Source organism: Anas platyrhynchos, chromosome 34, assembly GCF_047663525.1.
Source record: "Anas platyrhynchos isolate ZD024472 breed Pekin duck chromosome 34, IASCAAS_PekinDuck_T2T, whole genome shotgun sequence".
In the NCBI taxonomy this organism is placed as follows: domain Eukaryota; kingdom Metazoa; phylum Chordata; class Aves; order Anseriformes; family Anatidae; genus Anas; species Anas platyrhynchos.
The window spans coordinates 2,283,441-2,306,755 of NC_092622.1; the positions used below are offsets into that span (position 1 = coordinate 2,283,441).

Consider the following 23,315-nt stretch of genomic DNA (forward strand, 5'->3'; position numbering starts at 1 on the left):
TTGCCATGGCAACGCCGGCCGGCGGGCTGCGCCGCGGGGAGGCTCTCGCGAGAGCTTGGGCGAATCCCGCGCGGAGCATTGTGGGAGTTGTAGTTCTACTAAATGGGGCCTCCCTATGTCGGTAGCGCACGGAGCATCATGGGAGTTGTAGTTCCGGGCCTAACCGGACGCCCGGTCCCGGAAGCCGTCGCCCTCCCGCCCCGGTTGCATCAGCGGCGATGCGGCTGCAGGTGGCGGCGGGCGGCCCCGCGGCGCTGAAGGTGGTGGCGGCCGCCGAGTTCGCCGCCGCCCCGGTGCGGTTGTGCTGGACCCCCCCGGCAGGTCAGGCCTTTGCTGGGAGGGTTTGGGGGGGAACCGGCAGCACCGGGACGGGGGGACCCGGGGCACCGGGAGGCCTCCCCCGTGCCCCCCCCACGCCTCACGGCCCGTCCCCCCCCCTCAGAGCAGCCCCTGTCGCCGCTGTGCTCGCCGTGGGTGCCCTCCCTGCAGCTGGACAGCGGCGCCGTCCTCTTCTCCCCCAACGCCATCTGCCAGTGAGTACCGGGGGGGCTGCGGGGCACCGAGAGGGGACCGGGGACGGAGCCGCAGCGCTGCCCCTGCCCTCCTCACCCCCTCCTGCAGGTATTTGTTCCTGGCCGGCGGGCAGGAGCCGACCGACCTCACCAACCAGTGGCTGGAATGGGAGGCCACGGAGCTGCAGGTGGGTGGCTGGGGCGCTGTGGTGGGGTCGGGCTCGTGGCCTCGCCTGCCTGACCCCCCCTTGTCCCGTTCCGCCCTCTGCTCCTTCCAGCCGGTGGTGGCGGCGGCCCTGTACGCGCAGCTGGTGCATGGCAAGAAGGGGCTGGAGGCGGCGGGGCACCTGGGAAAGCTGCTGGCTTACATCGAGCAGAGCTTGTCCGGGAGAGGCACTGCCTACCTTGCTGGGGTAAGTGGGACCCCAGCATGGGGGAAACCTGCTCTTGATGGGGGGATTCGGAGGGCTGCCCTTTCCCCAGGGAGCTGTGTGCCCTCCTGTGTTCCCTGAGGCAGAGCCCAGTGCCTGGGCTGGGGCTGTCTCAAGGCTTGACGCTGCTTTTCTGGCCCAGGATACGCAGTCGGTGGCTGACGTGGTTGTGTGGGGAGCCCTGTTCCCTGTGCTCCAGGATGAGGCCAGCCTGTCAAGTAAGAGGGAAATCAGTGTGTCAGGAGGGGGATATTTCCTGTGTCCCCACAACTATAAGAACCGCCTACTGTCTCCTCCCCAAGACGAGCTGCAAGCGCTGAGAACCTGGTTCCAGACCATGACGCTCTCGGAGGCCTGCAGGAAAGCTGCTGACTCCGTGCTGATGCCCAAGGGGCTCCTGGAGTTCAAGTCCTACCTGCAGAAGCAGCCCCCACCTTGCCTGGCCGTGGAGAGAGCCACCAGCAACGAGCCTGAGGTACAACCCTGCCCTCCTCGCTCAGCCACAGCACAGGAACAGGTTTCCCCTCGGGCTGATGGCAATAATCACGCAGCCCCCCACTGGGACCTGCTGACCCCTCGCTGTTTTCCCCACAGGAGGAGGAAGCTTCCGAGCGGGCCCTGACGGAGGAGGAAATCAGAGCTGCTGCAGACGCCTGGGCCCGTGGTGCTGCGGCACTGCCCAAGCCCTGGTGTCCACAGAAACCTGTGTGAGTCCCAAACTGACGCAAGGTTTGGGCTGTTGCGGACGTCTGGGCGAGCTGGAAGGGTGATGCCGTGTTGCTGCGAGGTGAGCTGGCCTCGTTGCCCTTTGTGTTTGCAATAATTGCTCCTGCCCGTGCCAGGTTGCCTGTGGAGGGCATGAGGAATGTCCTGATCACCAGCGCCCTGCCCTACGTCAACAACGTGCCTCACCTCGGGAATATCATCGGCTGCGTTCTCAGCGCTGACACCTTCGCTAGGTGAGTTCTGGGCACCACGGTACAAGGACGTGAAACTGTTGGAGAGTTCCAGAGGAGGGCGACAGAAATGGTGAAGGGCCTAGAGGGGAAGAGGTATGAGGAGCGGCTGAGGGCACTGGGCCTGTTCAGCCTGGAGAAGAGGAGGCTGAGAAGGGGGGACCACGTCGTGGTCTACAGCTTCCTTGTGAGGTGGAGTGGATGATGCAGATGACCTGTTCTCTGTAAGACCAGGTGTCAAAACCCTCTGCCTGCAGGTACTGTCGCCTGCGGAACTGGAACACGCTGTACGTGTGCGGCACGGACGAGTACGGCACGGCCACGGAGACCAAGGCGGTGGAAGAGGGGCTGACTCCTCGGGAGATCTGTGACAAGTACAACGCCATCCACGCTGACATCTACCGCTGGTTCCACATCTCCTTCGACTACTTCGGCCGCACCACCACGCCTCACCAGACCACGTGAGCTGCTGCGTGGCCCAGGGCTTTGTGGGGGGGTGGTTTTGGTGCTGTGGATGTTGGGGAAACCCCAGGGAGCCTGGCTGAGGGTGTCCTAGGGCTCTCGTGTGTCTTCTGGCTGATTTGTGACTGCTCTTGTTCCTTTTTCTGGGCTTTTGTAGGATTGCCCAGGACATCTTTCAGCGCCTGCTGGCCCGTGGCTTCCTGCTGCAAGACACCGTGGAGCAGCTGCAGTGCGAGGGCTGCCAGCGCTTCCTGGCTGACCGCTTTGTGGAAGGCATCTGCCCCTTCTGCGGCTACGAGGAGGCGCGGGGGGACCAGTGTGATAAATGTGGCAAACTCATCAACGCCGTGGAACTGAAGGTGGGATGGGATCCCTCTGGGAGGGCCCGTTGCTTTGCCTGGGACCCCAACCGTGTCCTGGGCTCTATCCAAGCTGTGTTTTTCTGTTTTTCTTCTCAACAGAGGCCCCAGTGCAAGCTTTGCAGGGGCGTCCCTGTGGTAAAGCCCACCCAGCACCTCTTCTTAGACCTTCCCAAGGTAAGCTTCCCTCCCTGGGGGGCTGGGGAGGGGACAGGACACCCCCCGGCACCGCTTCCCATCCCGGTGTGCTGCCAACAGCTGGAGGAGCAGCTGGAACCGTGGCTGGAGCACTCCTGGAGCAGCGGGGACTGGACAGCCAACGCTCGCTACATCACTCGCTCCTGGATCCGGGATGGGCTCAAGCCCCGCTGCATCACCCGTGACCTGAAGTGGGGCACGCCCGTGCCTCTCGATGGCTTCCGTGACAAGGTGGGGGGCTCTCCAGCCACAGGGTGTCCTCCGGTGGCCAGCCTGGGTGTTCCTTGCTCAGATATTGCTTCTCCCCCAGGTGTTCTACGTGTGGTTTGATGCTCCCATCGGCTACTTGTCCATCACGGCCAACTACACGGACCAGTGGGAGAAGTGGTGGAAGAACCCCCAGCAGGTAAGAGCCGGGGCAGATGCAGGGTTAGGATCGGGGCAGAGCTGGGCTGCTGGGGTCTGCTCATGTCCCCCCCTGCTTCACAGGTTGAGCTGTACAACTTCATGGCCAAGGACAACGTCCCCTTCCACAGCGTCATCTTTCCCTGCTCGCTCCTGGGCGCTGATGACAACTACACCCTGGTGAACCACCTCATTGCTACAGGTACCGGGGGGCTCTCCGGGGATTTGGGGGGGTCTCTGTATTCCCTCAGTCCTGGGAGCAGTCCCATCAGCCCCACGCAGGCACAAAACAAAAACATTTCCCTACTTTGATTTGGAAAACCCCTGCGAGCAGAGCGTGGGGCTATGCCTACGGGGCTGTGCCCTCTCTGTTGTGGGACCGTTCCCTGCCTGGGTCCCACGGTGGTGTCTCTGCCCTCCCCCAGAGTACCTGAACTACGAGGATGGGAAATTCTCCAAGAGCAGAGGCGTGGGGGTGTTCGGGGACATGGCCAAGGACACGGGCATCCCGGCTGACATCTGGCGCTTCTACCTGCTGTACCTGCGGCCCGAGGGGCAGGACAGCGCCTTCTCCTGGAGCGACCTCATGCTCAAGAACAACTCAGAGCTGCTGAACAACCTGGGGAACTTCATCAACAGGTGAGGCACGGCGGCGAGGGCGGAGCACCTCTGCCTCCAGCCTCTGCTCACGCCTGCCCCTCCATCCCCAGAGCTGGAATGTTTGTCTGCAAGTTCTTCGGTGGTGTTGTCCCCGACATGGTCCTGACAGCGGATGACAAGAGGCTGCTGGCTCGGGTCACCCTGGAGCTGCGCCAGTACCACCAGCTGCTGGAGAAAGTCCGGTGCGTGGCTGAGATCCCGGGGCTGGGCAGTTCAGGGAGGCGGGGGTGAAATCTGAGCAGGGACTCAACCCCTCTCTGCCCTCCTCCCCCCCAGAATTCGCGATGCCCTGCGCTGCATCCTCAGCATCTCCCGCCACGGCAATCAGTACATCCAGGTGAACGAGCCCTGGAAGAGGATTAAGGGCAACGAGGAAGACAGGTAGGAAGAGGTTAGGAGCAGGGGGGGTGTGCCAGGGCCCAGGAATTAGTACTGACAGAGGGGTTTCTGCCTGGCAGGCAGCGCGCAGGCACCGTGACCGGCGTGGCAGTGAACATGGCCTCGCTGCTGGCCGTCATGGTGCAGCCCTACATGCCCAGCGTCAGCCTGGCCATCCAGGGGCAGCTCTGCATCCCCCCGGAGTGCTTTGTCCTCAGCCACATCTTCACCTGCACCTTGCCCCCTGGGCACCGTGTGGGCACGGTAGGCGGCTGGCTGCGCTCCTTGGGCAGGGGATGAGTGGGGTGGGTGGGGGGTTAACCAGAGCCCTGCAGGGCTAAACCCTCTTTTTCCCCGCTTCCAGGTGAGTCCCCTTTTCCAGAAGCTGGAGAATGACCAGATTGAAGCCCTCCGCAAGCGATTTGGGGGAGGGCAGGTGAGTGGGGGCTGTAACACTCCTCTGACTTGGGCAGCTCCTCTTTGCTCCATCTCTCCTGCTTCTTTCCTCACTGTCTCTCCTTTCCCAGCCTGAAGACCTCACTGTAGTACGTCAGGTAACTCCCTGGTGCTGCTGTGACCCCTCCCCAGCATGCAGGGGGTGCATGGATGTATAGCTCTGCTTCTGGACCCTACACCACCCCTTTCTGTCCTTCCACAGGCTAAGCCAACCCCTCCAGCCTCAGCCCCTGTTCCAGCTCCAGCCTCTGGGCCTGTTGTGGCTCCAGGTGACCCCCAGCTGATCCAGGAGCTGACAGAACAGGTAGCCAAGCAGGTGAGTGCATAGAAACTGCCCCATCTCAACCCTTTTCCCCTCTCCCTGGCCTCAGCCCTCACCCCCAGCCTTCCCCAGGGCAACCACGTGCGGCAGCTGAAGGCCAACAAGGCAGAGAAAGCAGAGATTGATGCTGAGGTGGCCAAACTGCTGGAACTGAAGAAACAGCTGGCACTAGCAGAGGGCAAAAGTCCCGAAGTCCTTGTACCGAAGGGGAAACGGAAGAAATAGCACCTGGCTTCCCTGTACCGCGGGACAGCTGCAGCCCTGGAGCTACAGAGAGACCAGACTGAACTGTGCTGATGGTTACATGCGTGTAATAAAATGCAAGAACTGTACAGTGTCTGGAAGCTATGCCTTCCCCATGGCATCAGTCTGTGCCAGTTGGGCAGCGCCCTTCCAGTTCATGGCTGCCCCCCAAGTCCATTGGGGACAGCAGAGTCCTGGGCCCGGTGCCTACAAGGCCGTGTCAGCATCTAGGTCTGGCGGAGGTTCACGATGCGGTTGATGAGTGCTCTCCGGGTGTTCTCCACCTCAGCACTGAGCCGCCGAATCTCCTCCCGGAGCTGCTCGTTGCGGGCTGTCAGCTCCAGCACCCGCTGCTCGTTGCTCTGCTCCCGGTTCTTGGCCAGCGCCTTGTTTGCTGTCACACCACTGCCCCTCTTCCTCTTGGCCTTGTGCCCCGCCTGTTCGTCCTCAGTGCCCACGGGGGTGGGGGAGCTCCTGCAGAGAGCAGGGTCCGGTGGCTGCACTGCCTCCGTGCCTGCTACGCTGTGTGGTCCCAGCAGCTCCTGCAGCTCTGCAGTCAGGGCAGCATCCAGCTCACAGCTCTCTGGAACGCTGCCACTCCCCTCCGGGCCCCACAGCGGGGCTGTCTCTGATGGCCCCTCCTACAGGGGGAAAAAAGCAGCCAGTCCCAGATGACAGACACCCCCTGGCCCACCTCTCCCCGCAGAGCATCCCCAGCCCCTCCGCTCACCTGTTCAGCCCCCCAGGGTGCTGGGAGGCCCGTGGGCTCCGCTGCTGCCAGCACCTCCTGCAGGTCCTGGTACCAGGCCTCAAGTTCCCAGCCAGGCAGGCCACCAGCGGGCCCTGCCACAGGCAGCCCCTCAGCTGCCATCGTCACCTGCAGGCCAGCCTGGGGCTGCGGGGAGAGGGGGATAAGTGCAGTCAGGACCCCCGACACCACAACACCGCTCCCAGGGGCAGGGCTGCTCCCCCACCCCCTGTGTACAGGGCGAGGCTCCCATTTACCTGCTCTCAGGTGTGGTGATCCACCAGGATGCACTTTCTCCGTGATGCCTGAGGAGCGAGAGGAGCGGGATCAGACGCGCTGTGCCCCCCTCCCACGGCTTTGGGGACAATCCCGGAGCCCCCAGCCCACCCCCAGCTCCCCGGGGCTGCACATAGAGGCCACGACCCCCCCCCCCCCCAATACCACAGCCGGGCCTCCCTCCCGCCTCACACCCCGGGGGCAAGGCCTAGGCCCCGGCCCCCCGCCCCCCGCAGCCGCCGGTGCCTCAGGACCGGACCCCTCGGGACCGAACCACACCGAACAGAACCGGGCAGCCCCGCGGGGTCCCCCCGCACCTTCCTGCGCGGCCCCGGCTCCCCACGGCTCCGTCCCGCGCGCTGCCCCCGGCCCATCCTCATCCGCATCTTCCCCGCTCCCGCAGTGCCGCCGCCCGCCGCCGCCGCTCCTTTTAAAGCCTCGCATGACGCAAGGCTTGCGTCAGCCGCGTCCAATGGGCGCCCGCGGCGGCCGGAGGGGCGGGAAGAGCGAGCCAATGGGAGAGGGAGGGAGGGGGCGCGCGGCCCCCCCCGCCTGGCGGTCACGCGCCCCGCGGTGGGTCACGTGGGGGGGTGATGCAAGGGCTGGAAACAGGGCGCGCTCTGCCCCGCCCCGCCTTAAAGGGCCCGCGGCGAGGCCGTGCGCATGCGCAGAGGCGCTGCTCCGCCTCTGAGGGGGCCTCTGTTGGGCCTGGGGGTTCGCTTAATTGCGTTAAGGATTTATAAATAAAATAAATAAAATAATCATTATTATGATTAAGCCAGGAAGGGCAGAACTCTTCATCGCGTTAAAATGGATGTTGCTGAGTGTCTTTGCTTAGCACCGTGCAAATGAGGAGCCTCGGGGCCCCTCGCAGAGGGTGTTTCCTGGCAAAAATGGGGAATCTGCCTCAAAAAAACAACAAAAAAACCCCAAACCTGGCTGAAAAGACTGAGTGAGTGGGTTGGGAAGAGCCAAGGAGCAGCTGAGTCTGTACAAAGGCAGGGGGTGACGATGAGGAGTCACCAGCCTTCATCCCCACGGCCCCCAGCAGCGGGCACCATGCAGGCAATTAGGAGGCGTTTATGCAAATGACTCCCTGGAGCTCATTTGAATACAAAGCGGGGACTGATTATGCAAATGTGTAGGCGGACTGGGAAACTTCACGCATACGTAACCCTTGTGCTGCACATAGCGAAGGCGAGGTGCCACGTTGGGGTGCGCGCGCCTTTGGGAGCTATCCCAGCGCCGAAATAAACCACAAATCGATTTTCTATCTCATTTGCTTTGAGCTGTAGAATTCTTCCACAGATCACACGAGCAGAGAGCTTGGAGCAGGGCTGAGCATGACAGAGACACCGAGCCCTGCGGCTGCTGCTTGCAGATTGTCTCATGCTCAGGAGCACTGGGATGCGATGGGAACACCTCACCAAGGCCCCACGCCAGCACAGAGCCTGCTCAGAGAGGTGACAGATGCAGAAGGGGGTCTGAGAGTGAGCCCGTTCCCCCGTATCCCAAGCATGGGGAGGGGAGAGCCGCACGAAGGGAGCCACAGTGCTGGGCTGGGGCGTGAGCCCCCCGTCAGGCTCTTTCCCACCTGCATCTTGCCATGAGTCTTTGCAAAGACTTTGCAAGTCTTTGAGTCTTTTCAAAATGAGGGGGGTTGGTTAAGGAGGCATTGGGGAGGCATTGGGGAGGCAAGGACAATCCCCAGAGTGACCCCCTTCCCCACCGACCACCCTGCAGGTCCAGAAGACGATGAAGGAAAACCTGGCCATTGTAGAGGACAACTTTGCTGACATAGAAGCCCACATCAAGTGGCTGCAAAAGTGAGAGCACCCTGGAGCACCTCCCTGAGCATCTGCATCCCCCCCCCCGGCGTCGTGGTCCCCTGGGAATCTCTCCCTCTGCCTGCAAGAAGCTGTCCCTGTTTGTGTGTACCTGGCCGTGCTCCCCTGCACAGAACGGGGCTGTGGAGGGGCCCTTCCCACCCCCCAGTTAGCACCCAGGGGTGGGTCACTGCCCCCGTAGCTGTGGTCACACTGAGGTCTGTTTGATGCCCCCACACACTGGTAAGCTGCCAAGCAGACATTCAGCCAGCATATTTGGCTTTGCTCCATCACTGTTTTCAGCAATAAATGTATTTCTGCTTCTCTCTTACGAGAGAAGTGCACGATTCCTTTTGCAGCACAGGGAGAAGCACAGATTTCTGAGCTGGGATTCTTGTTGTTGGTTGATATTGCTCACTGTGGGGTGCATCAAACACCCAGCAGGCCACCAACTGCTCGGCAGCATCATGCAGTCAGCACTGGTCATGCAGAATGTCTGCCCTTCCCTTCCCCACTAATAAAAGACCGCGGATTATTGGTAGGGTTATTGATAAAGGGCTGCAGTTTATTGGTAGGGTTAGAAGAGAAAGGGTTGTGGGGGATGGCTTCCAAGGGCAGATGCCAGCCCTGGAGGAAGGACCCAGTGGAGGATGTCCCTCTTCAGCAGGACCAGGATGAAGAAGGCGAGCTGCAGGCCGGCAAAGGACAGCAGAGATCTCCTGCAGAACAGAAGGTTCAGACAGAGCCAGTGATAAATTTGTCCCAGCTCTTTCCAATCATCCTCTTTAAGCCCTGCCATGGGACCCTGTGCCGTGCTGGGAGCAACAGATGCTGCTCAGGAGTGGGGTGAGGAACCTGCCTATCCCTCTTGGCTCTGTGGTACTTTGCGGGCCAGGGGAGGCTGAAATCCACACCCCACCTGCTTCCCCAACCCAGGAAACAAAGAAATGCTGAAGCAGTTCATCTTGGAGAAGTCAAAAGCTGCCTAACGCCTTGGGAGCCACAACCTCCGAGAGCAACTCACCGCAGCCAAGTGGTGATTCTGTGCCTCCTCGATGCAAAGTGTTCATCCTACAGGACAAGGCAAAGCAGGGCCACGTGTTGGGGCACGCAAAACAGGGAAGGCACTGGGGGCGCTCAGACCCCCTCCCTCGTTCCCACTGAGGTGAATGGCCCCATATCCTCTGGGGCCGAGTCCAGACCGTCCCCCCCAGCCCCACAGCAGTGGTATCTCTCCTACCAGCTCCGCAGCCACGATCTCCTGCATCCAAGTCTTGGGCAGCTTGGCCGCCTGCATCCTCTTCCCCCTGTTACAGACACCACAGAGTTTCTGGGCTGCGAGAAGAGACTTCAGCCAGCATTAGGACTTCCCCCTTGACTGAGGTGGCCAGGAGGGGCTCAGGGTGCCGCCCAGCCTCTGCTGGAGCAGGGACGAGGCATCTCATTGTCCCAGCACCGCAAACCCAAACTCCCCCCCTGCATCCTCTGCCTCCTCCCTGCCCCAGGCCTTGGGGGTGGGGGCTCTGACAAGAGGCTGGGAGCTGCTCACAGTCATGCAGCATTGCTAAAAGGAGTCAAGAGTTTCTCAGAGATGCTTGGAGCTGCTTAGGAGAAGGCAAAAGGCTCTCCAAAGCAGGTGTGAGGAGCTGAAAGGAGCCCCCAAACTGTGACAGAGGTGCCTGGATGTTGTGCAGATCCTCCCCACTGTCTACCCCTGGTTGGGGTCAGGGCCCTGTCCATACTCACGTGGCAGTTTGTTTTTCAACAACCTCCTTTCTCTCCTGGAGGTGCTTAATCTCCTCCCTCAGCGCCTGGAGAAAGAAAGGACCAGGTTGTGAGTCCACCCTACACCCGCTTGGAGGGGGCTTTCCCCCCCCACAAACATGTTGATGTCCCCTCCCTCCTGCCCTCAGCACCTTGTTGATCCTGGCGCTTTCAGCAACAGTCTTTTCCAGCTCTTCACGCCTCCATTTGCACTGCAAAGCAACCGGGACACATGGCATGGAGTCAGGGTGGGAAAGGGCATCCCCAGCCTGTCCCCAGGGCTCTGCAAGGCCAGGCCAGAACCAGGGTGGCAAGCGCTAAGGCATTCAGGGGATCACAGCACTCCCCAGCAGCTCTGCCGTGCCCCTGTTGGATTTCTGCCTTTGGGTTACAGACCTTGAAGAACTCCTCCAGCGCTGTTTCCAGATCGGCCCTTGCCTGAGCGACCTGGGCCAACACCTCTGCCATGTTCTGGCTGCGGTGCAGAGACCCCTTCGCACCCTCTGCCTCCATGGCTTCTTCACCTGCACGTCACAAGCCAGCACAGCGTGAGGAGCATGGCCACGGGCTCAGCCTGCAGCGCCAGCAGCTCCCTATCCTTCGAGTCCTGCATCTCTTAATGGCGGGCCTACACGTGCTCCAAGACCCCTTCATGAACCCCCAGACCCTGCACCTGCACAGCGTGCACAGGGCTGCTCGACCCGTGGGCCTCCCTGAGGCCACCTCCAGTATCAGCATCCCACCCTGTGATGTTACCAGTGCCCACAGCCCCTGGGACCCCTTTCCTTTGCCGCCCTGCCAGCCTCAGCTGCCCCACACGGCCCTCCCTCGTGGCCCCAAGACAGCTGGGGGGGCTCCTGCTCACCCCTCACCGCTTGCAGCCTCACACACAGCCCTGTTCACCCCCTTGCCCGCCTGCGGGCTGTGCGGGCTCCGGGGAGGTCGCTCTGCCCTCACCCTCTTCTCCCAGTTTGGCGGCCTCACTCTGCGTGGCAGACACGGGATGGCTTGTCAGAAGCACTCCCACAACCCAGACGCAGCAGATAACCTCACCAAGCAGCCCTCCCCTTGGAGGCCGCCGTGTCACAATGACACACCATGGTGACACCGTGGTGACATGGCCACTGCTGCCCACTGGGACATGGCTGGCACAGGGATCATGGGGGACAGTGCAAGTGCTTTGCACAAGTCCATGAAGATGATGTCCGTTGCTCTTAAGGCCACCAGATTTGTCAGGCACGATCTGCCCCGAGTGAAGCCATGTTCTGTCACCATCCACCTCCTGATTTCCTATGGCCCTTAGCAACAACTTCTCGGGTGGTGAAGGCCCTGCACCCCCACAGAGGGAGGAAGGCCATGGGAGGAGCTTTGTTCCCCTTTACCAGGGAGGAGGACAAGTCCTCCATTTTCACTCGTGTGTGCCCCTGGGATAGATGTTCATCTGATTCGTGTCAGCATGGAACAGTGCTAGGGCCGCGTGGTATGATGAATGTGACCTTCTGTCTTACATACCCTTGTATAAGCACAAGGCTAAGAAAAACAGAATGGTTCATGTATATAGTTCTTGTACCTTGCAAAGGAATATTTTAACAATTCGTGTCACTAGAGAGCAGTTCTGTCTGTCTCTGGGTCCTGCACTGGCAATTTAATTCTCCCACAGATGTAGTTTCTTCCCCTTCCTCCCAGTGTCCCAGTCTCCCCCTCATTCTAGTCAAATGATCAAATCTTCAGAAATATTCCTCAAATCCATGAGCCTATTTGCTTTTGTTATTCCGAACTCTTCTTTCTAACAGTTATAGCCGTTTTTGTCTTCTTTGTGGTTGATTTAGCATTGCTCTAGGTGTGACTGTCCCTGGGAATGGCCTGTGAGGAATGTTTTAACTACTCTACTACTGAAGTGTCAATAAGAGAGCTATTTGTGTTTGTACGGATCCCAGAAGTTAATTATAATAACCCGTTTTTTTAGAAGTAGTAATGAATATGGATTAGCCTAGGAGTATAAAAATCAGCTCCTGGATGTAACTGGTGTGCGCCCTGGTGGAGCGGAGACTCCTGGCGCACCCAGCACTGTTTGTTTACCTCTATTCCTTTAATAAATTGTAAACTTTGATTATAGCCCTATTTTGAAGACTGAGCCATTTATAACACCCCCACTCCTATATGACCCCCTTTCCCCTCACCAGTTCAACTCCTGTGTGCCCGCCAGACCCCCATTGTCACTCACATGTGCCCCCCAATGTGCAGCCCCATGTCCCCCACCCCAAGCTGCTCCCCCCACATCTCCCCCACAGTTTGCAGAATCACAGAGTTGTAGGGGTTGGAAGGGACCTCGAGAGCTCCTCGGGACCAACCCCCCCCTGCCCAAGCAGTTCCCTCCAGCAGGCTGCCCAGGGAGGCCTCCAGACGGGCCTTGAAGATCTCCAGAGAAGGAGCCCCCCCAGCCTCCCTGGGCAGCCTGTCCCAGCGCTCCGGCACCCTCTCTGTGAAGAATTTCTTTCGCCTGTTGGTGCGGAACTGCCTGGGCTCCATTTTGTGGCCGTTGCCTCTCGTCCTGTCCCCACAGACCTCTGAAAAGAGGTTGGCCAAATCCCTCTGTCCCCCACCCCTCAGGTATTTACACACATTGAGGAGACCCCCCCTCGGTCTTCTCTTCCCAAGGCCGAACAGCCCCAGGTCTCTCAGCCTCTCCTCCCAGGGGAGATGCTGGAGGCCCCGTATCACCTTTGTGGTCTCCGCTGGACCCTTTCCAGGAGATCCCGGTCTGTTTTGTACTGGGGAGCCCAGAGCTGGACCCAGAACTCATGAACTGGATTCAGTCCTCAGCACTGGATACAGTACAGTTCTCCCTGACTGTGTGCTCCGGGTGTCCCCAACCCCATGTGTCCCCTTAGCTCCGTGTTGTTCCCCCCCCAGCACAGAACCTTCCAGAGTGGCCCTGCCCACCCAACCCAGCCCTGACTCAGCTCTTCCTCGCACCTGAGGGTGATGAAGGCTCTGCACCCCCACAAATTGAGGAAGGCTTGTAGCTCCCGGGCCTTCCTTTTTCCCTTTTCAAAAATGGGGGCTATATTTTCCCTCCTGCAGTCAGTGGGAACTCCTTAAATGCACTTCCACAACTTCTCAGGTACGAGGGACAGTGGCTTAGCAAGTCCAGCGGTCCCCTCAGGACCCATGGATGTACGTTGAAGACATCATCGTGTGGGGCAACACGGGAGAGGATGCTTTTGAGAAAGGGGAGAAAATAATAAAAAATTAGATGGCTGCTTTTTTCACATTAAACAGAGTAAGGTGAAAGGATGTGCACTGGAAATGCATTTTTTTTAGGAATAAATTGGCAAGATGGAGGTCACCCCTTGTGCTGAGGCTCTCGGGGTGTATCCGTGGCCAGCACATGCCATATAAGGGCATATGACGTCATCCCTCCTTTATGACGTCACACCCAGGCACAGTATATAAGGCCGCGCCCGCAGAGTTTGCCTCTGCTGCTGTGTGGTGCTGCTGTTTGCTGAGGGCTCAGAGCCTGCTGTCCCTCTCAGGCCCAGGCCGTGCAATTGCTGGTGGCGATTGCTGGCAGGGTTTGGTGACCGTTCACCAATTCGTGTTTTTTTCTGGTTATTATTTGTGGTTGTTGAAACCATGACCCGCGGTGGTGTTGGCCAGGAGCCCGTGGTGTCCGGTCACTCCTCATCGCGTCGGGGCCTAGCGCGACGCCCCAGCGGCCCTGTGCAGCAGAAGGAGCACGGGCAGGAGCTGGAGGAACTGCGGGCCCAGCTGGAGGCCGAGCGTCTCCAGACCCAGGAGCTGAAGCGCCGCTTTGCTGATGAAGCCCGTGAGATGAAGAAGAGGGCAGAGCAGGAGCGGCAGCTCCTGGCTGAGAAGCTGCGCTCCAAATGGGAGCAGGAGCGGGTGCGGGAGCAGCAGCGGCTCAAGGAGCAGAGCCAGAGGCAGCGGGCAGCAGAGATCCATCAACTGCTGCGCGAGAAGGACGCCGAGCGGTGCCAGGCGCACGAGCTACTCCAGCAGCAGCGGGACAATTCCATCCGCCAGGCACGGGAGCTGCAGCGGCAGCTGGCTGAGGAGCTGGTGAGAAAAGGCTGGAGAAGAACCAACGAGGTCCGCGGCAAGCTGCAGGAGGTCCACAGGCAGCTTAGCGGGCGGGCAGATAGCAAGCAGGCCGCCCAGATCCTGAGCCTCCAAAATGAACTGCAACAGCAGAGGAGACTCTTCCTGCAGTACATCCTGGAGCAGGGTAAGGGCAGGTCGCCTGCTTCCCACAAAGGGGACAAGGCCTGGCACCGCCTGCAGACCCTCCTGGGCATAGGAGCCACCGGGCCCTGCATTTCGAAGTGCCCCGGTGCATCTGGTGCTGCTGGTGGAGGAGGGCAGCAGACAACCCCCTCCAGCTTCAAAGACGCTCACCTCCAGGGAGATGGGAAGAGCAGCGGGCGCTCTGTCACAGATGTGGGTGTTCAGGTCACAGCGCAAGAAGAGGCCTGTCCACCTGGCAGCGGAGACAGCCAGCTGCTGGAGCTGAAAGTTCAGCTGCAGCATGATGTGGAGGACCTGCGGAGGCAATGCAGTGCCCTTCAGCAGGAGACCCGCTGCCTGATAAAGAAAAGCTCTCTGGAAGTGACGGAGGAGGTGGAGTGGCTCCAGAAGAACACCTGTACGCTAGGCCTCCTTACCAAGCTTCTGCAAGAAAAAGCCAGGCAACTGAAAGAGGTTGCAAAGACAGAGCAGGCCAACCAGCAGCAGAGAGGGCAATTGGAAAGCGAGGCTGGGAAAACACTTAGGCCTCACATGAACCTGGAACAGGAACGCTCAAGACTGCGGAAAAGGTACGAGGACCTGAAAGTGCGTCTAGCAGAGATGACAAATGAAAATGCCAGACGTGCAGAAGAAAATTCTCAGCTCCGCGGGCAGAAGGATTGGATAGAGGAGGTCCAATCTGAAAACGCTGCTCTGAAGGCGAAACTCGTGCAAGTGACAGAGCAGCGAAATTCTGCCATTGGAGAGGTCAAACGTCTTCAAACACAACTGAAAGATCTGGGTTGTGAACTGAATGCCATGCGGCAACTGGCAGAAAAAAGACAACAACAGGAGAAAGACCTCGAGGAAACAAAGCGACTGCTGCACAACAAAGCAGAGCAAGTTGAGCATTTCCAGAGGGCTTGGGCAGAGCAAAGAAGGACACATGAGGAAGACGTGCAAGTGGCTCAGGCGCAGCTGAGAGAATTGGAGAAGCAGTATCAGCAGCAAAGTCAACAACGTGAGCTGCTCTCTCAGCAACTTGAGCAAGAAAAAAGAAAAAAATCCAACCGGATCAGCTCTGAACTGCTCCAGGTGACGTCTCCTGCCACAGCACAGGCCTCTGCAGAGCAGTCCCATGACCTTCGCAACGATGAAGACTGCTCTGATGCTTCTGAGAAGGCAACCCAAGTGTTGGCATCCCACACAAGTACCTCAACATCGGATGCCTCACACAACGGTCCTGGTTGCAGCCTTCTTTCAGACGAGGGCCCTGTGGGTGAGACCGGAGACTCAGGAGTAGAGCATGTGTCCTTCCAACTCCCATCCCTGGGACAAGGATTGCTACAACTTCGAAGATTTATAGCTCGCTTTAGCTACAATCCTTTCGAGGGTCCTAACGAGCACCCCGAAGCAGAGCTTCCCCTGACTGCAGGAGAATACGTTTATGTACTTGGAGACATGGATGAGGACGGCTGGTTCGTGGGAGAGCTGACGGATGGCAAACGAGGATTTATCCCCTCTAATTTTGTCGAAGAAGTTTCAGACGACGAGCCAGTGACAAACATGCCTCCAGAGCTACGTGATCTCCTGCAGGATAGCGACGATGAAGTGAGGTTCTGCAGCAGAAGGAGAAGGAAGAAACAAAAAAAAAAATAAAGAGTCTTAACCAAGGAATCTGTGTCTCTTTTGTCTCCCCCCTTTTCCCTCCCCTTCCACAGCTTTTATTGCTGAGTGTGACATCGCCGTATGGACTATCCCCCCTCTTTTACCTTTTTATTGCTGAGCCATCTCCTGATAAGTTGCTAACCTAGCGTATCAGCATCCTGCCTTCCTGTCTCACGCTGGGCGAACATGACCAAAGAAACCCTCCCCCTCCCTCCCCTCCCCTGCGGGACCGGGCACCGGACGCCTCCTTCGGGGCTTCACCGCGGGGCCCGAGACCCGGGGCGGCGGCGGTGGCAGGGAGGGCGCGGGGGAGCCCCGGGAACCCGAAGGGAGAAACCGGAGGCGCGGTCGAGGAGGCGCTGGAGGGGCCGCGAGGCCTGCGGGGAGCGGGGCGCGGAGCGGCACCGGGGGCGTTCCCTTGGGTGCGGAGGGAGCCGAGGCGCAGCGGGACGCGCCCGGCCACAGAGGCCCTGCCGGCGCCGCCGGGCCCAGCCTTGGGCCGCGCTCCCGGTACGGCTCCCGGTACCGCTCCCGGGCCTCTGAGGATCGCGGCCAGCGCCGCCGGGTCCGTCTGGAACGGGGGCGTCCCGCGGGGCTCCGCGGCCCGGCTCTCGCCGCCGCCGGGGAGGCCGCGAGACGCCATGGGGGCTCCGCGCCCTGCGCCCGGCCCTGCCGGGACCCCCTCTGCGGGCCCCGCTCCGCGCGCCGCCGGTTTACAAACCAACGGCGGCGGGGATTGGTCCCCGCGCAGGGCGGGGCGGGCCAATAGGAGGCTTCGCGACGCAGGCGGCGCGGGCGGGATTGGTCAGCGCCGCTCAAGCACCGCCCCCTCTCAGCTGCCCCGGCAGGGAGGGGCCGACCATAGAGAGGAGGCGGCGGCACAGCGCCCCCCTGCGGACGGGGGGAGAGCGGCGGGCGCGGGAGGGGTCGGGGGGCCCGGGCCCGGGCCCGCAGAGTCACAAAATGACAGAATCACAGAATTACAGAATTTCTAGGTTGGAAGAGACCTCAAGATCACCCAGTCCAACCTCTGACCTAACAGTAACCAGTCCTCCACTAAACCATATCGCTGAGCTCTCCATCTAAACGTCTTTTAAAGACTTCCAGGGATGGTGACTCCACCACCTCCCTGGGCAGCCCGTTCCAATACCTCACAACCCTTTCGGTAAAGAAGTTTTTCCTAACATCCAACCTAAAACTCCCCTGGCGCAACTTTAGCCCATTCCCCCTCGTCCTGTCACCAGGCACGTGGGAGAACAGGCCAACCCCCACCTCGCTACAGCCTCCTTTGAGGTACCTGTAGAGAGCGATAAGGTCGCCCCTGAGCCTCCTCTTCTCCAGGCTGAACAAGCCCAGCTCCCTCAGCCGCTCCTCGTAGGCCTTGTTCTCCAGGCCCCTCACCAGCTTCGTCGCCCTTCTTTGGACCCGCTCAAGCACCTCCATGTCCTTCTTGTAGCGAGGGGCCCAAAACTGAACACAGTACTTGAGGTGCAGCCTCACCAGAGCCGAGTCCAGGGGGACGATCACCTCCCTAGCCCTGCTGGTCACAGTGTTTCTGATACAAGCCAGGATGCCGTTGGCCTTCTTGGCCACCTGAGCACACTGCTGGCTCATATTCAGCCGACTGTCCACCATCACTCCCAGTCATGCTTGCCACCTCCTCAGTAGAGGGACTGCTGTTCCCATTAAAGAAAGGAGACACCAAGCCTCCCAGTGCTGCGGAGAAGCTCTGCCCAAGCAGGCCAGAGGCCCGAGGCCTCACAAGCTCAGCACAGTGCTGGTGCCCGGCTCCAAGCCCTGGTAGGGCTGCGAGTAGGCACGCCCCTTCCCCGACAGGGCGGGAGGTGGCCGGGGCTCGCTCCTGTTCCCTCGGGGCTGTGAGGAGAAGCCTTGGGGTCCCCTCAGTGCCGTGAGAGCATGGAGAGCGGAGACGGTGCAGCAAGTACGTACTGCCTGCTGCCCAGAGGGGCGTTAGGCGGCCCCCCAGAGAACGAGGTGGCCCCAGCATGGCCCCAAAGGTGCGCCCGTGCCAGGCAGCACCACGTCGGGCCCCGTAACCTCTCCCGTTGCCCTCCCACAGCCGGGGCCGAGGGTGGCTGGTTGGAGGAGTCCCTGCTGGACTGCGCCTTCGCTGCCTGTGACGTGGAGCAGACAGGTAGCGGTGCCGGGACCTGATTCCACCCCGTGGCCTCCTTCTCCCTCCGTGGTGCCTGTTTCCACCTTCTGAACGGCACGCGGAAGCCGGGGGACGCCGCGGGAACACACGCAGGGGGCTGGAGCCCAATGGGTGGATGCACGGGCAGCCCGATGGATGCGCGCGCTGCCCAACAGACGCAGGGCATGTGGTGAGCTTTGCCTCTGATGGCAGGCGCGGTGCCAGCCTGGCGCATCGTGGAGTACCTGCAGGCCGTGACGGGGCGTAGCGGCGAGGAGCAGCAGCTGCAGGAGCTCAGGCAGATGCTGGAGCTGACGGCAGCAGGGGTAGCCCTGGATCTGCCCACCTTCCGCGCTGTCATGCGTGAGTGGATCGCCCACTGTCAGCAGGACGGGTGAGCGCTTGGGGAAACAGAGGCGAGCGGGGGCAGTGCTTCAAATGGCGACATTACAGCTCCATGCCTGGACACTGGGTGTGCCTGGAGCATACAGTGGAATTCTGGCTCTGTGCCTTGACACTGGGCATTTCAAGCTAAATGTGGGCATTTCAGCTCTGCGCCTGCAACACCTGTCACAACGTGGGAATTCGGGCTCTGCAGCCCAACATGGGGCGTTTCTGGAGCTAGATAACGGGATTGCATTTCTGTGCCCCAGCAGTGGCCTTTCAGGAGCCAAATACTGGAATTACGGCTCCGTGCCCTGACACTGATTGGATCAGGAGCACCGGTGGGAATTGTGGCAGAGAATCCCCGTGCCACGTGCCCATCTCACTGATTCCCACCAACGCCTCAACGGTTTTCTTTCCGCAGGGCCTCGCAGCCTGCTGAGGAGCTGGATGTAACAGCCGGTAGGTGTCCACACCGGAAAAAAGATCAGTGCCTGTTCCAGCCATGCTGCGCCTGCTGGCAGTACTGCTAATTCAAAGCCCCAGCTGAGCAACACCTCCTTCTTTCCTGTGCACGGGGTGTGGGCTTTGGTGGAAAACGCAGTCGCACACAAAGCACTTGAGCCACCCTGTGCCCAGCCAGAATGCCGCAGTGTGGGGTGGAAAGGAGAGTAGCGGGGCAGAAACTATGAGACATGGGGCAGCAATTGGAGGTGTGGGTCAGCAATTCAGAGCGGTGGGGCAGATTCACAGACACAGCATCAGTGGCACTGTGGTTTTGTTGCTGGGGCTCCATGGATGCAGATTCCCATCTCTCTCTACTCTCCCAGGACCTCGCGTGCTCACAGCCACGTTGGATCTTGAGGGCTATGGCGGCGAAAGAGAGAGCGTGACCTTGTAGGTACCGGCATCATCGGGCTCTCAAAACACACCTCAGTGGTGCTAATGAGCCTCCTCTCACTGCAGGGACACCAGGAGTGTCCAGGAGGAGCTGGAGCGCTCCAACCAGCACTTGGCCAGCCAGAACGCCACACTGCGCCGTGCCCTGGAGTCAGCCGAGGAGCTGAATGCCCAGCTGGCTGAGGAGGTGGCAAAGCTGACGGAGCAGCTCCACCGTTCAGGGGGCACTCATAGGTGCTGGGAGCAGGGGACAGGGACATGTGGGAAGCTGCAGATGCGTCTCTGCAGCAGTGCTGCCGGGTGACTACCAGCGGCCATCTGTCTCTTGCAGGGCCCATCAGGCATTGGAGCATGGCTGGGCATCCAGCCAAAAGCTGGAAGACTTGGAGGATGAGGTGAGACAGCTCCAGGAGGAGAAGAGAGGCCTGATAGAACAAAATCAGCGTCTGGTGAGTGCCCCCCAACAGCTGCTCAGCAACTCTGTTGCTATTTTCCCTTTTTTTCCTCTTAAAACAATGCCAAGGTGATGCGGTGACTCCTGGCTTCTGGTCGCTGGCCTTTGCCCTGCCTTCGGCAGTGGGGCTGCGTTGGCCTCAGCAGGGCCAGACCTGGTGGTGTGCAGCCTCCAGTTGCATGCCCTCCAACTAGTGGGCTGAACCCCGCAAATTATGGGGCTGCCCCCAGCAACTTAACGGCACAGTTTTTCCCTTCCAGGAAAGGGAGCAGCATGGCCTTCTGGAGGAAGTCACCGGCCTTCAGGAGATGGTGAGGATGGGAACAAAGAACCAGGGGTGCCCTGCAGCACTGTGTCCCCACCCCAATGCCCCACCAGCAGCTTTCAGTCCAATCTCACTGGGTATCAACCCACTTTCCTCTGGAGCAGAACTCAGCGCTGCTCGCTGAGGCCAAGGGAAGAAAAGAGAATCTGCAGGCACCAGAGGCACAGAAGGATGCCATCCTGCAGGTAAGAGGCATCCGAGCCTTATCACATGCTAACAAACCAGCTCCCTCAGCTGGGGGGGGACAACACATGAGGCTGGCGGCCCCTCTCCCATTATGCCCATCTGTGGAGGCCAATGTGGCCATGGTCTCCAGCCCTGCTGCGTTGCTGTGGTGTCCTGCCACAATCCGCCTTTGCCAAGGTGAGCAACATGATCCCTCTCCTCAAGTGAAAAGGCTCCCCAGGGCTCCAAAGGGATGGGAGCCACCACCGGCACCCCAAATTTGTTGCTGTTCCCCCCAGTTCTGCAGATGACGTGTGGCATGCAGGACCCGATGGAGGCTTTGCAGCACTACGAGGGCGCTGTGTGGGCATGGCCCCCACAAAGTCCCCAAATCCAGCAAAATGGAGGGGAGAAATGGGAGAAACCTTAACAAAGTCTTTTTCTTCCCCCAAACTCAAGGAGCTACAAATGGAGATCAGCAGCCTCCGCAGACTGCTGAGGCAGACACTGGAGGCTTTGGCCACGTAGGTGCTGTGGGTACTTGGGAGGACACTGGGCTCTCACTGGATGAAAATGCCCCTATAAACTCCCAAATCTGCGTTTTCATCCTTCCTTCTAGCTCAGCCTCAATCGCCATACATATTTGTGAGGCGGAGGTCAGGGCAGACGGCCGCCAGCTGCTTTTTGGGGCTGCATGCTAGAAATCGGGGCGGTCAGAATCTTAAGGAGTAGGAAGGTGGGAGGGAAAAAAATGGGTAGAATCGTAATAAAATGTGGGAATGCAAAGACCGTGGACACAAGTGTTGCCCCTGCAAACCTGCACTGGCATGGAGTGAGGGCACGTGGTGCTTTGGGTCCCCCAGAATTCCCATCTACCCCATGCCCATACTGCCCATTTCACCCCACCCCCACTTTCCAGCCCTCCCCACATCCCCCAGGGCCCATCACCGCCCCCCCCCCCAATGCCAATCACTGCCCCACTTTCCAGCTTCTTAGCACAGAGCCGTGGAGGGAGGTAGGAATCATCAGAATCACATCTTTTCCCCTAGAAAATGTCAAGAAGGGGGCAGAGGAGGAACGGCCGTGTCACCGCCCCCTCAATCACCATGTTCCCCACAGCCGTCCCAGTGTGTGGACCAGAAATGCCGGCGTAAATGGTGGTAAGTGGGGGTCCCACCCCACACTGCGGGTCAAGAAAAGCCCTGGAGGTTTGGAGGGGTGCTGCACCCCCCAGATCTCCCCCCAGACCACTGAGTGCCCCTGCAGGCTCCTTCCACACCTGCTGCTGGTGCTGCTGCTGGCACTGCTCTGCCTCCTGCCCCACATCACTCCATGGCTGGAGCTGAGCTACCTGAGATCCCCCCCACTGTGAGAAGCCCCAGGTAAAGTGACCGGACCCTGCTGTGGGGCACATGGGAGCCCAAGCCCCATAGTGGGTACAGCAGCGCATGGGGAGGTGGGGTAGGGTGAGTGTGGAGCGGGGTTAGGCGGGAAAGGGGAAAGGGGATGGAGGGGGGAATTATGGAGTGGAGTGTGGGGCTGTAGGGCAAAGTGTGGGTGGGCTGTGGGACAGTGGTTGGGGCACAATAAATGCCCCCCTGCCCTATAGTTTCCCTGCAGGGGCCAGGCTGGGAGCCAAGGCACCAGGTCATTTCCCCAGCCCAGCCACCCCATCCTGCAGTGCCAGCCCCCCAGGAAACACCCCTCTGCTTTTTCCCAATGAAGTCCCCCTCCCCCACAGTACCCCACTTCTGGGGGAGGCTCTGTATGTGCCGCCCCCCAAAAAGGAGGAATAAAGCCGTGCCTAGCACTGCCTTGCATCACACAGGGTGAATGGGGGGCCTTTATGAGAGGGGGTCATTTGGGCAGGACTTTGAGTGGGGTAGGGGTGCACGAAGTGTTTTGGGGGGGGGTGTCATGAAACATTGGGGTTGCAGCAGGGCCCACTGTGTCCCAGTATGTCTCAGTGTGCTCCAGGGCCACCTACGGGTGTTCTCAGCCCCATCCCAGTGCCCCATTGTCATCATCTCAGTGCTCCCACTGTCCTTACCAGTTTCATCCCAGTGCACACATTATTGCCATTCCCAGTGCTCCCAGGACTACATTGGTCCTATCGTGTGATCCCCATTGTGTCCCTTCTAGTGCCTATGTCCTGATCCCATTACTCCCAGAACCCCATTATCCCCATTCCCAGTGCAGCCAGTGTCGCATCTGGGCGCAGGCCCACCTGTTACTGTAAAAGTCAGTCTAAGAAACTCTCTTTCAGGTTCTCCCAATGTTCCTTGATACTGTGATAGTCAACTCTGAGGCATCCACAATAAGCTACTTCATTTACAAGTCCTGGGATAGATGCGTGCCACGAGTTCCTCACCTAATCTTTTCAGAGAACTCCCAGTCCTGGATCATCATTTACAGTTACAAAGTTTTTAAACTTCCTTCTGTCAAACTAAAGGTTGTAAAGCTTTGGCCTATCTGTTCATAAAACATTTCACATTTGGCTGTTGTGGAGTAATTGCTTAAAGTGACTTGGAAAAATTAAACGGATATTCACATTTTAAAGAAAATGTACGGTATTGAAGAAGCTTTCAGGGTTGAGTGTAGCTGCACTACCTAAGCATTCCCTACGCTTCCAACCTTAGATGTTACTGCACTAGGGGAACTTAGTGTGCTGACTCTAAGGAACAGTACGGAGTGTAGAACGGAGTGGAGATACCACAGCTAGGCTCTCTGAGCATCTGGGGACTCGATTGTTCTTGTGCACACCGAGACCGATGAGCTGCACATTTGCTACCCTGACCAACGACCTGTCATGTTTTTGACAAAATGCAGTACTCCAGTGAACTTTTGCTCATTACAATATCATTATAGTACCAGAACACACCTCCATCCCAAAAGCTACCTGCCTCCAAGGTGTGACCACCCCTCACTGAGCACGTGCTCTGAATTTCTTGGAGCCTATTAACTTTAAACGAAAGCGAGAAAACTTTTTACCAATCATAACCAAGATACACTTGACTAGA

At 59.4% G+C, this 23,315-nt stretch overlaps 4 protein-coding genes and 1 long non-coding RNA gene across 10 annotated transcripts; 2 read left to right on the forward strand and 3 right to left on the reverse strand.

The window, feature by feature from the left end:
* The first annotated feature begins 149 nt into the window (after window positions 1–149).
* Window positions 150–5,471, forward strand: MARS1 (methionyl-tRNA synthetase 1). Of its 2 annotated transcripts, XM_027445432.3 has the most exons (22): window positions 150–321; window positions 443–533; window positions 622–700; window positions 791–925; window positions 1,086–1,161; window positions 1,246–1,418; window positions 1,538–1,650; window positions 1,786–1,902; window positions 2,157–2,360; window positions 2,519–2,720; window positions 2,823–2,897; window positions 2,979–3,149; window positions 3,229–3,324; window positions 3,408–3,525; window positions 3,749–3,962; window positions 4,034–4,165; window positions 4,260–4,364; window positions 4,442–4,625; window positions 4,726–4,797; window positions 4,889–4,915; window positions 5,020–5,133; window positions 5,212–5,471. In XM_027445432.3, the coding sequence occupies exons 1-22, from the start codon at window positions 219–221 to the stop codon at window positions 5,362–5,364; spliced, it is 2,754 nt and encodes a 917-aa protein (XP_027301233.3). In that variant the 5' UTR covers window positions 150–218; the 3' UTR covers window positions 5,365–5,471. The 2 variants fall into 2 exon arrangements, with proteins under 2 accessions (XP_027301233.3, XP_071888034.1); XM_072031933.1 differs by lacking the exon at window positions 4,889–4,915 and having other exon boundaries at window positions 151–321.
* DDIT3 (DNA damage inducible transcript 3) lies at window positions 5,434–6,849 on the reverse strand. The gene is made up of 4 exons (XM_038171522.2): window positions 6,724–6,849; window positions 6,388–6,435; window positions 6,113–6,277; window positions 5,434–6,023 (listed from the first exon to the last, which is right to left on the reverse strand). Exons 3-4 carry the CDS (start codon window positions 6,251–6,253, stop codon window positions 5,610–5,612), a joined length of 555 nt encoding a protein of 184 aa, XP_038027450.1. The 5' UTR covers window positions 6,254–6,277; window positions 6,388–6,435; window positions 6,724–6,849; the 3' UTR covers window positions 5,434–5,609.
* A 1,933-nt stretch (window positions 6,850–8,782) lies between these two features.
* LOC113839979 (uncharacterized) lies at window positions 8,783–12,223 on the reverse strand. The gene is made up of 5 exons (XM_072031985.1): window positions 10,149–12,223; window positions 9,979–10,043; window positions 9,473–9,539; window positions 9,257–9,303; window positions 8,783–8,951 (listed from the first exon to the last, which is right to left on the reverse strand). The coding sequence occupies exons 1-5, from the start codon at window positions 10,233–10,235 to the stop codon at window positions 8,810–8,812; spliced, it is 408 nt and encodes a 135-aa protein (XP_071888086.1). The 5' UTR covers window positions 10,236–12,223; the 3' UTR covers window positions 8,783–8,809.
* A 966-nt stretch (window positions 12,224–13,189) lies between these two features.
* Window positions 13,190–16,166, reverse strand: LOC139998600 (uncharacterized). 4 transcript variants are annotated; one of them, XR_011806112.1, is made up of 3 exons: window positions 16,017–16,166; window positions 15,316–15,863; window positions 13,190–14,559 (listed from the first exon to the last, which is right to left on the reverse strand). It is a non-coding gene; the product is annotated as an uncharacterized lncRNA (long non-coding RNA). The 4 variants fall into 4 exon arrangements; XR_011806111.1 differs by having other exon boundaries at window positions 13,190–14,121; window positions 14,416–15,863; XR_011806110.1 differs by having other exon boundaries at window positions 13,190–14,199; window positions 14,416–15,863.
* A 1,229-nt stretch (window positions 16,167–17,395) lies between these two features.
* On the forward strand, window positions 17,396–22,874 carry KASH5 (KASH domain containing 5). Of its 2 annotated transcripts, XM_072031966.1 has the most exons (13): window positions 17,407–17,854; window positions 17,993–18,067; window positions 18,281–18,461; window positions 18,876–18,913; window positions 19,282–19,348; window positions 19,418–19,585; window positions 19,683–19,800; window positions 20,066–20,116; window positions 20,235–20,315; window positions 20,755–20,819; window positions 21,345–21,455; window positions 21,562–21,677; window positions 22,562–22,874. In XM_072031966.1, exons 1-12 carry the CDS (start codon window positions 17,830–17,832, stop codon window positions 21,665–21,667), a joined length of 1,086 nt encoding a protein of 361 aa, XP_071888067.1. In that variant the 5' UTR covers window positions 17,407–17,829; the 3' UTR covers window positions 21,668–21,677; window positions 22,562–22,874. The 2 variants fall into 2 exon arrangements, with proteins under 2 accessions (XP_071888068.1, XP_071888067.1); XM_072031967.1 differs by lacking the exons at window positions 20,755–20,819; window positions 22,562–22,874 and having other exon boundaries at window positions 17,396–17,854; window positions 21,562–21,679.
* The last annotated feature ends 441 nt before the right edge of the window (window positions 22,875–23,315 follow it).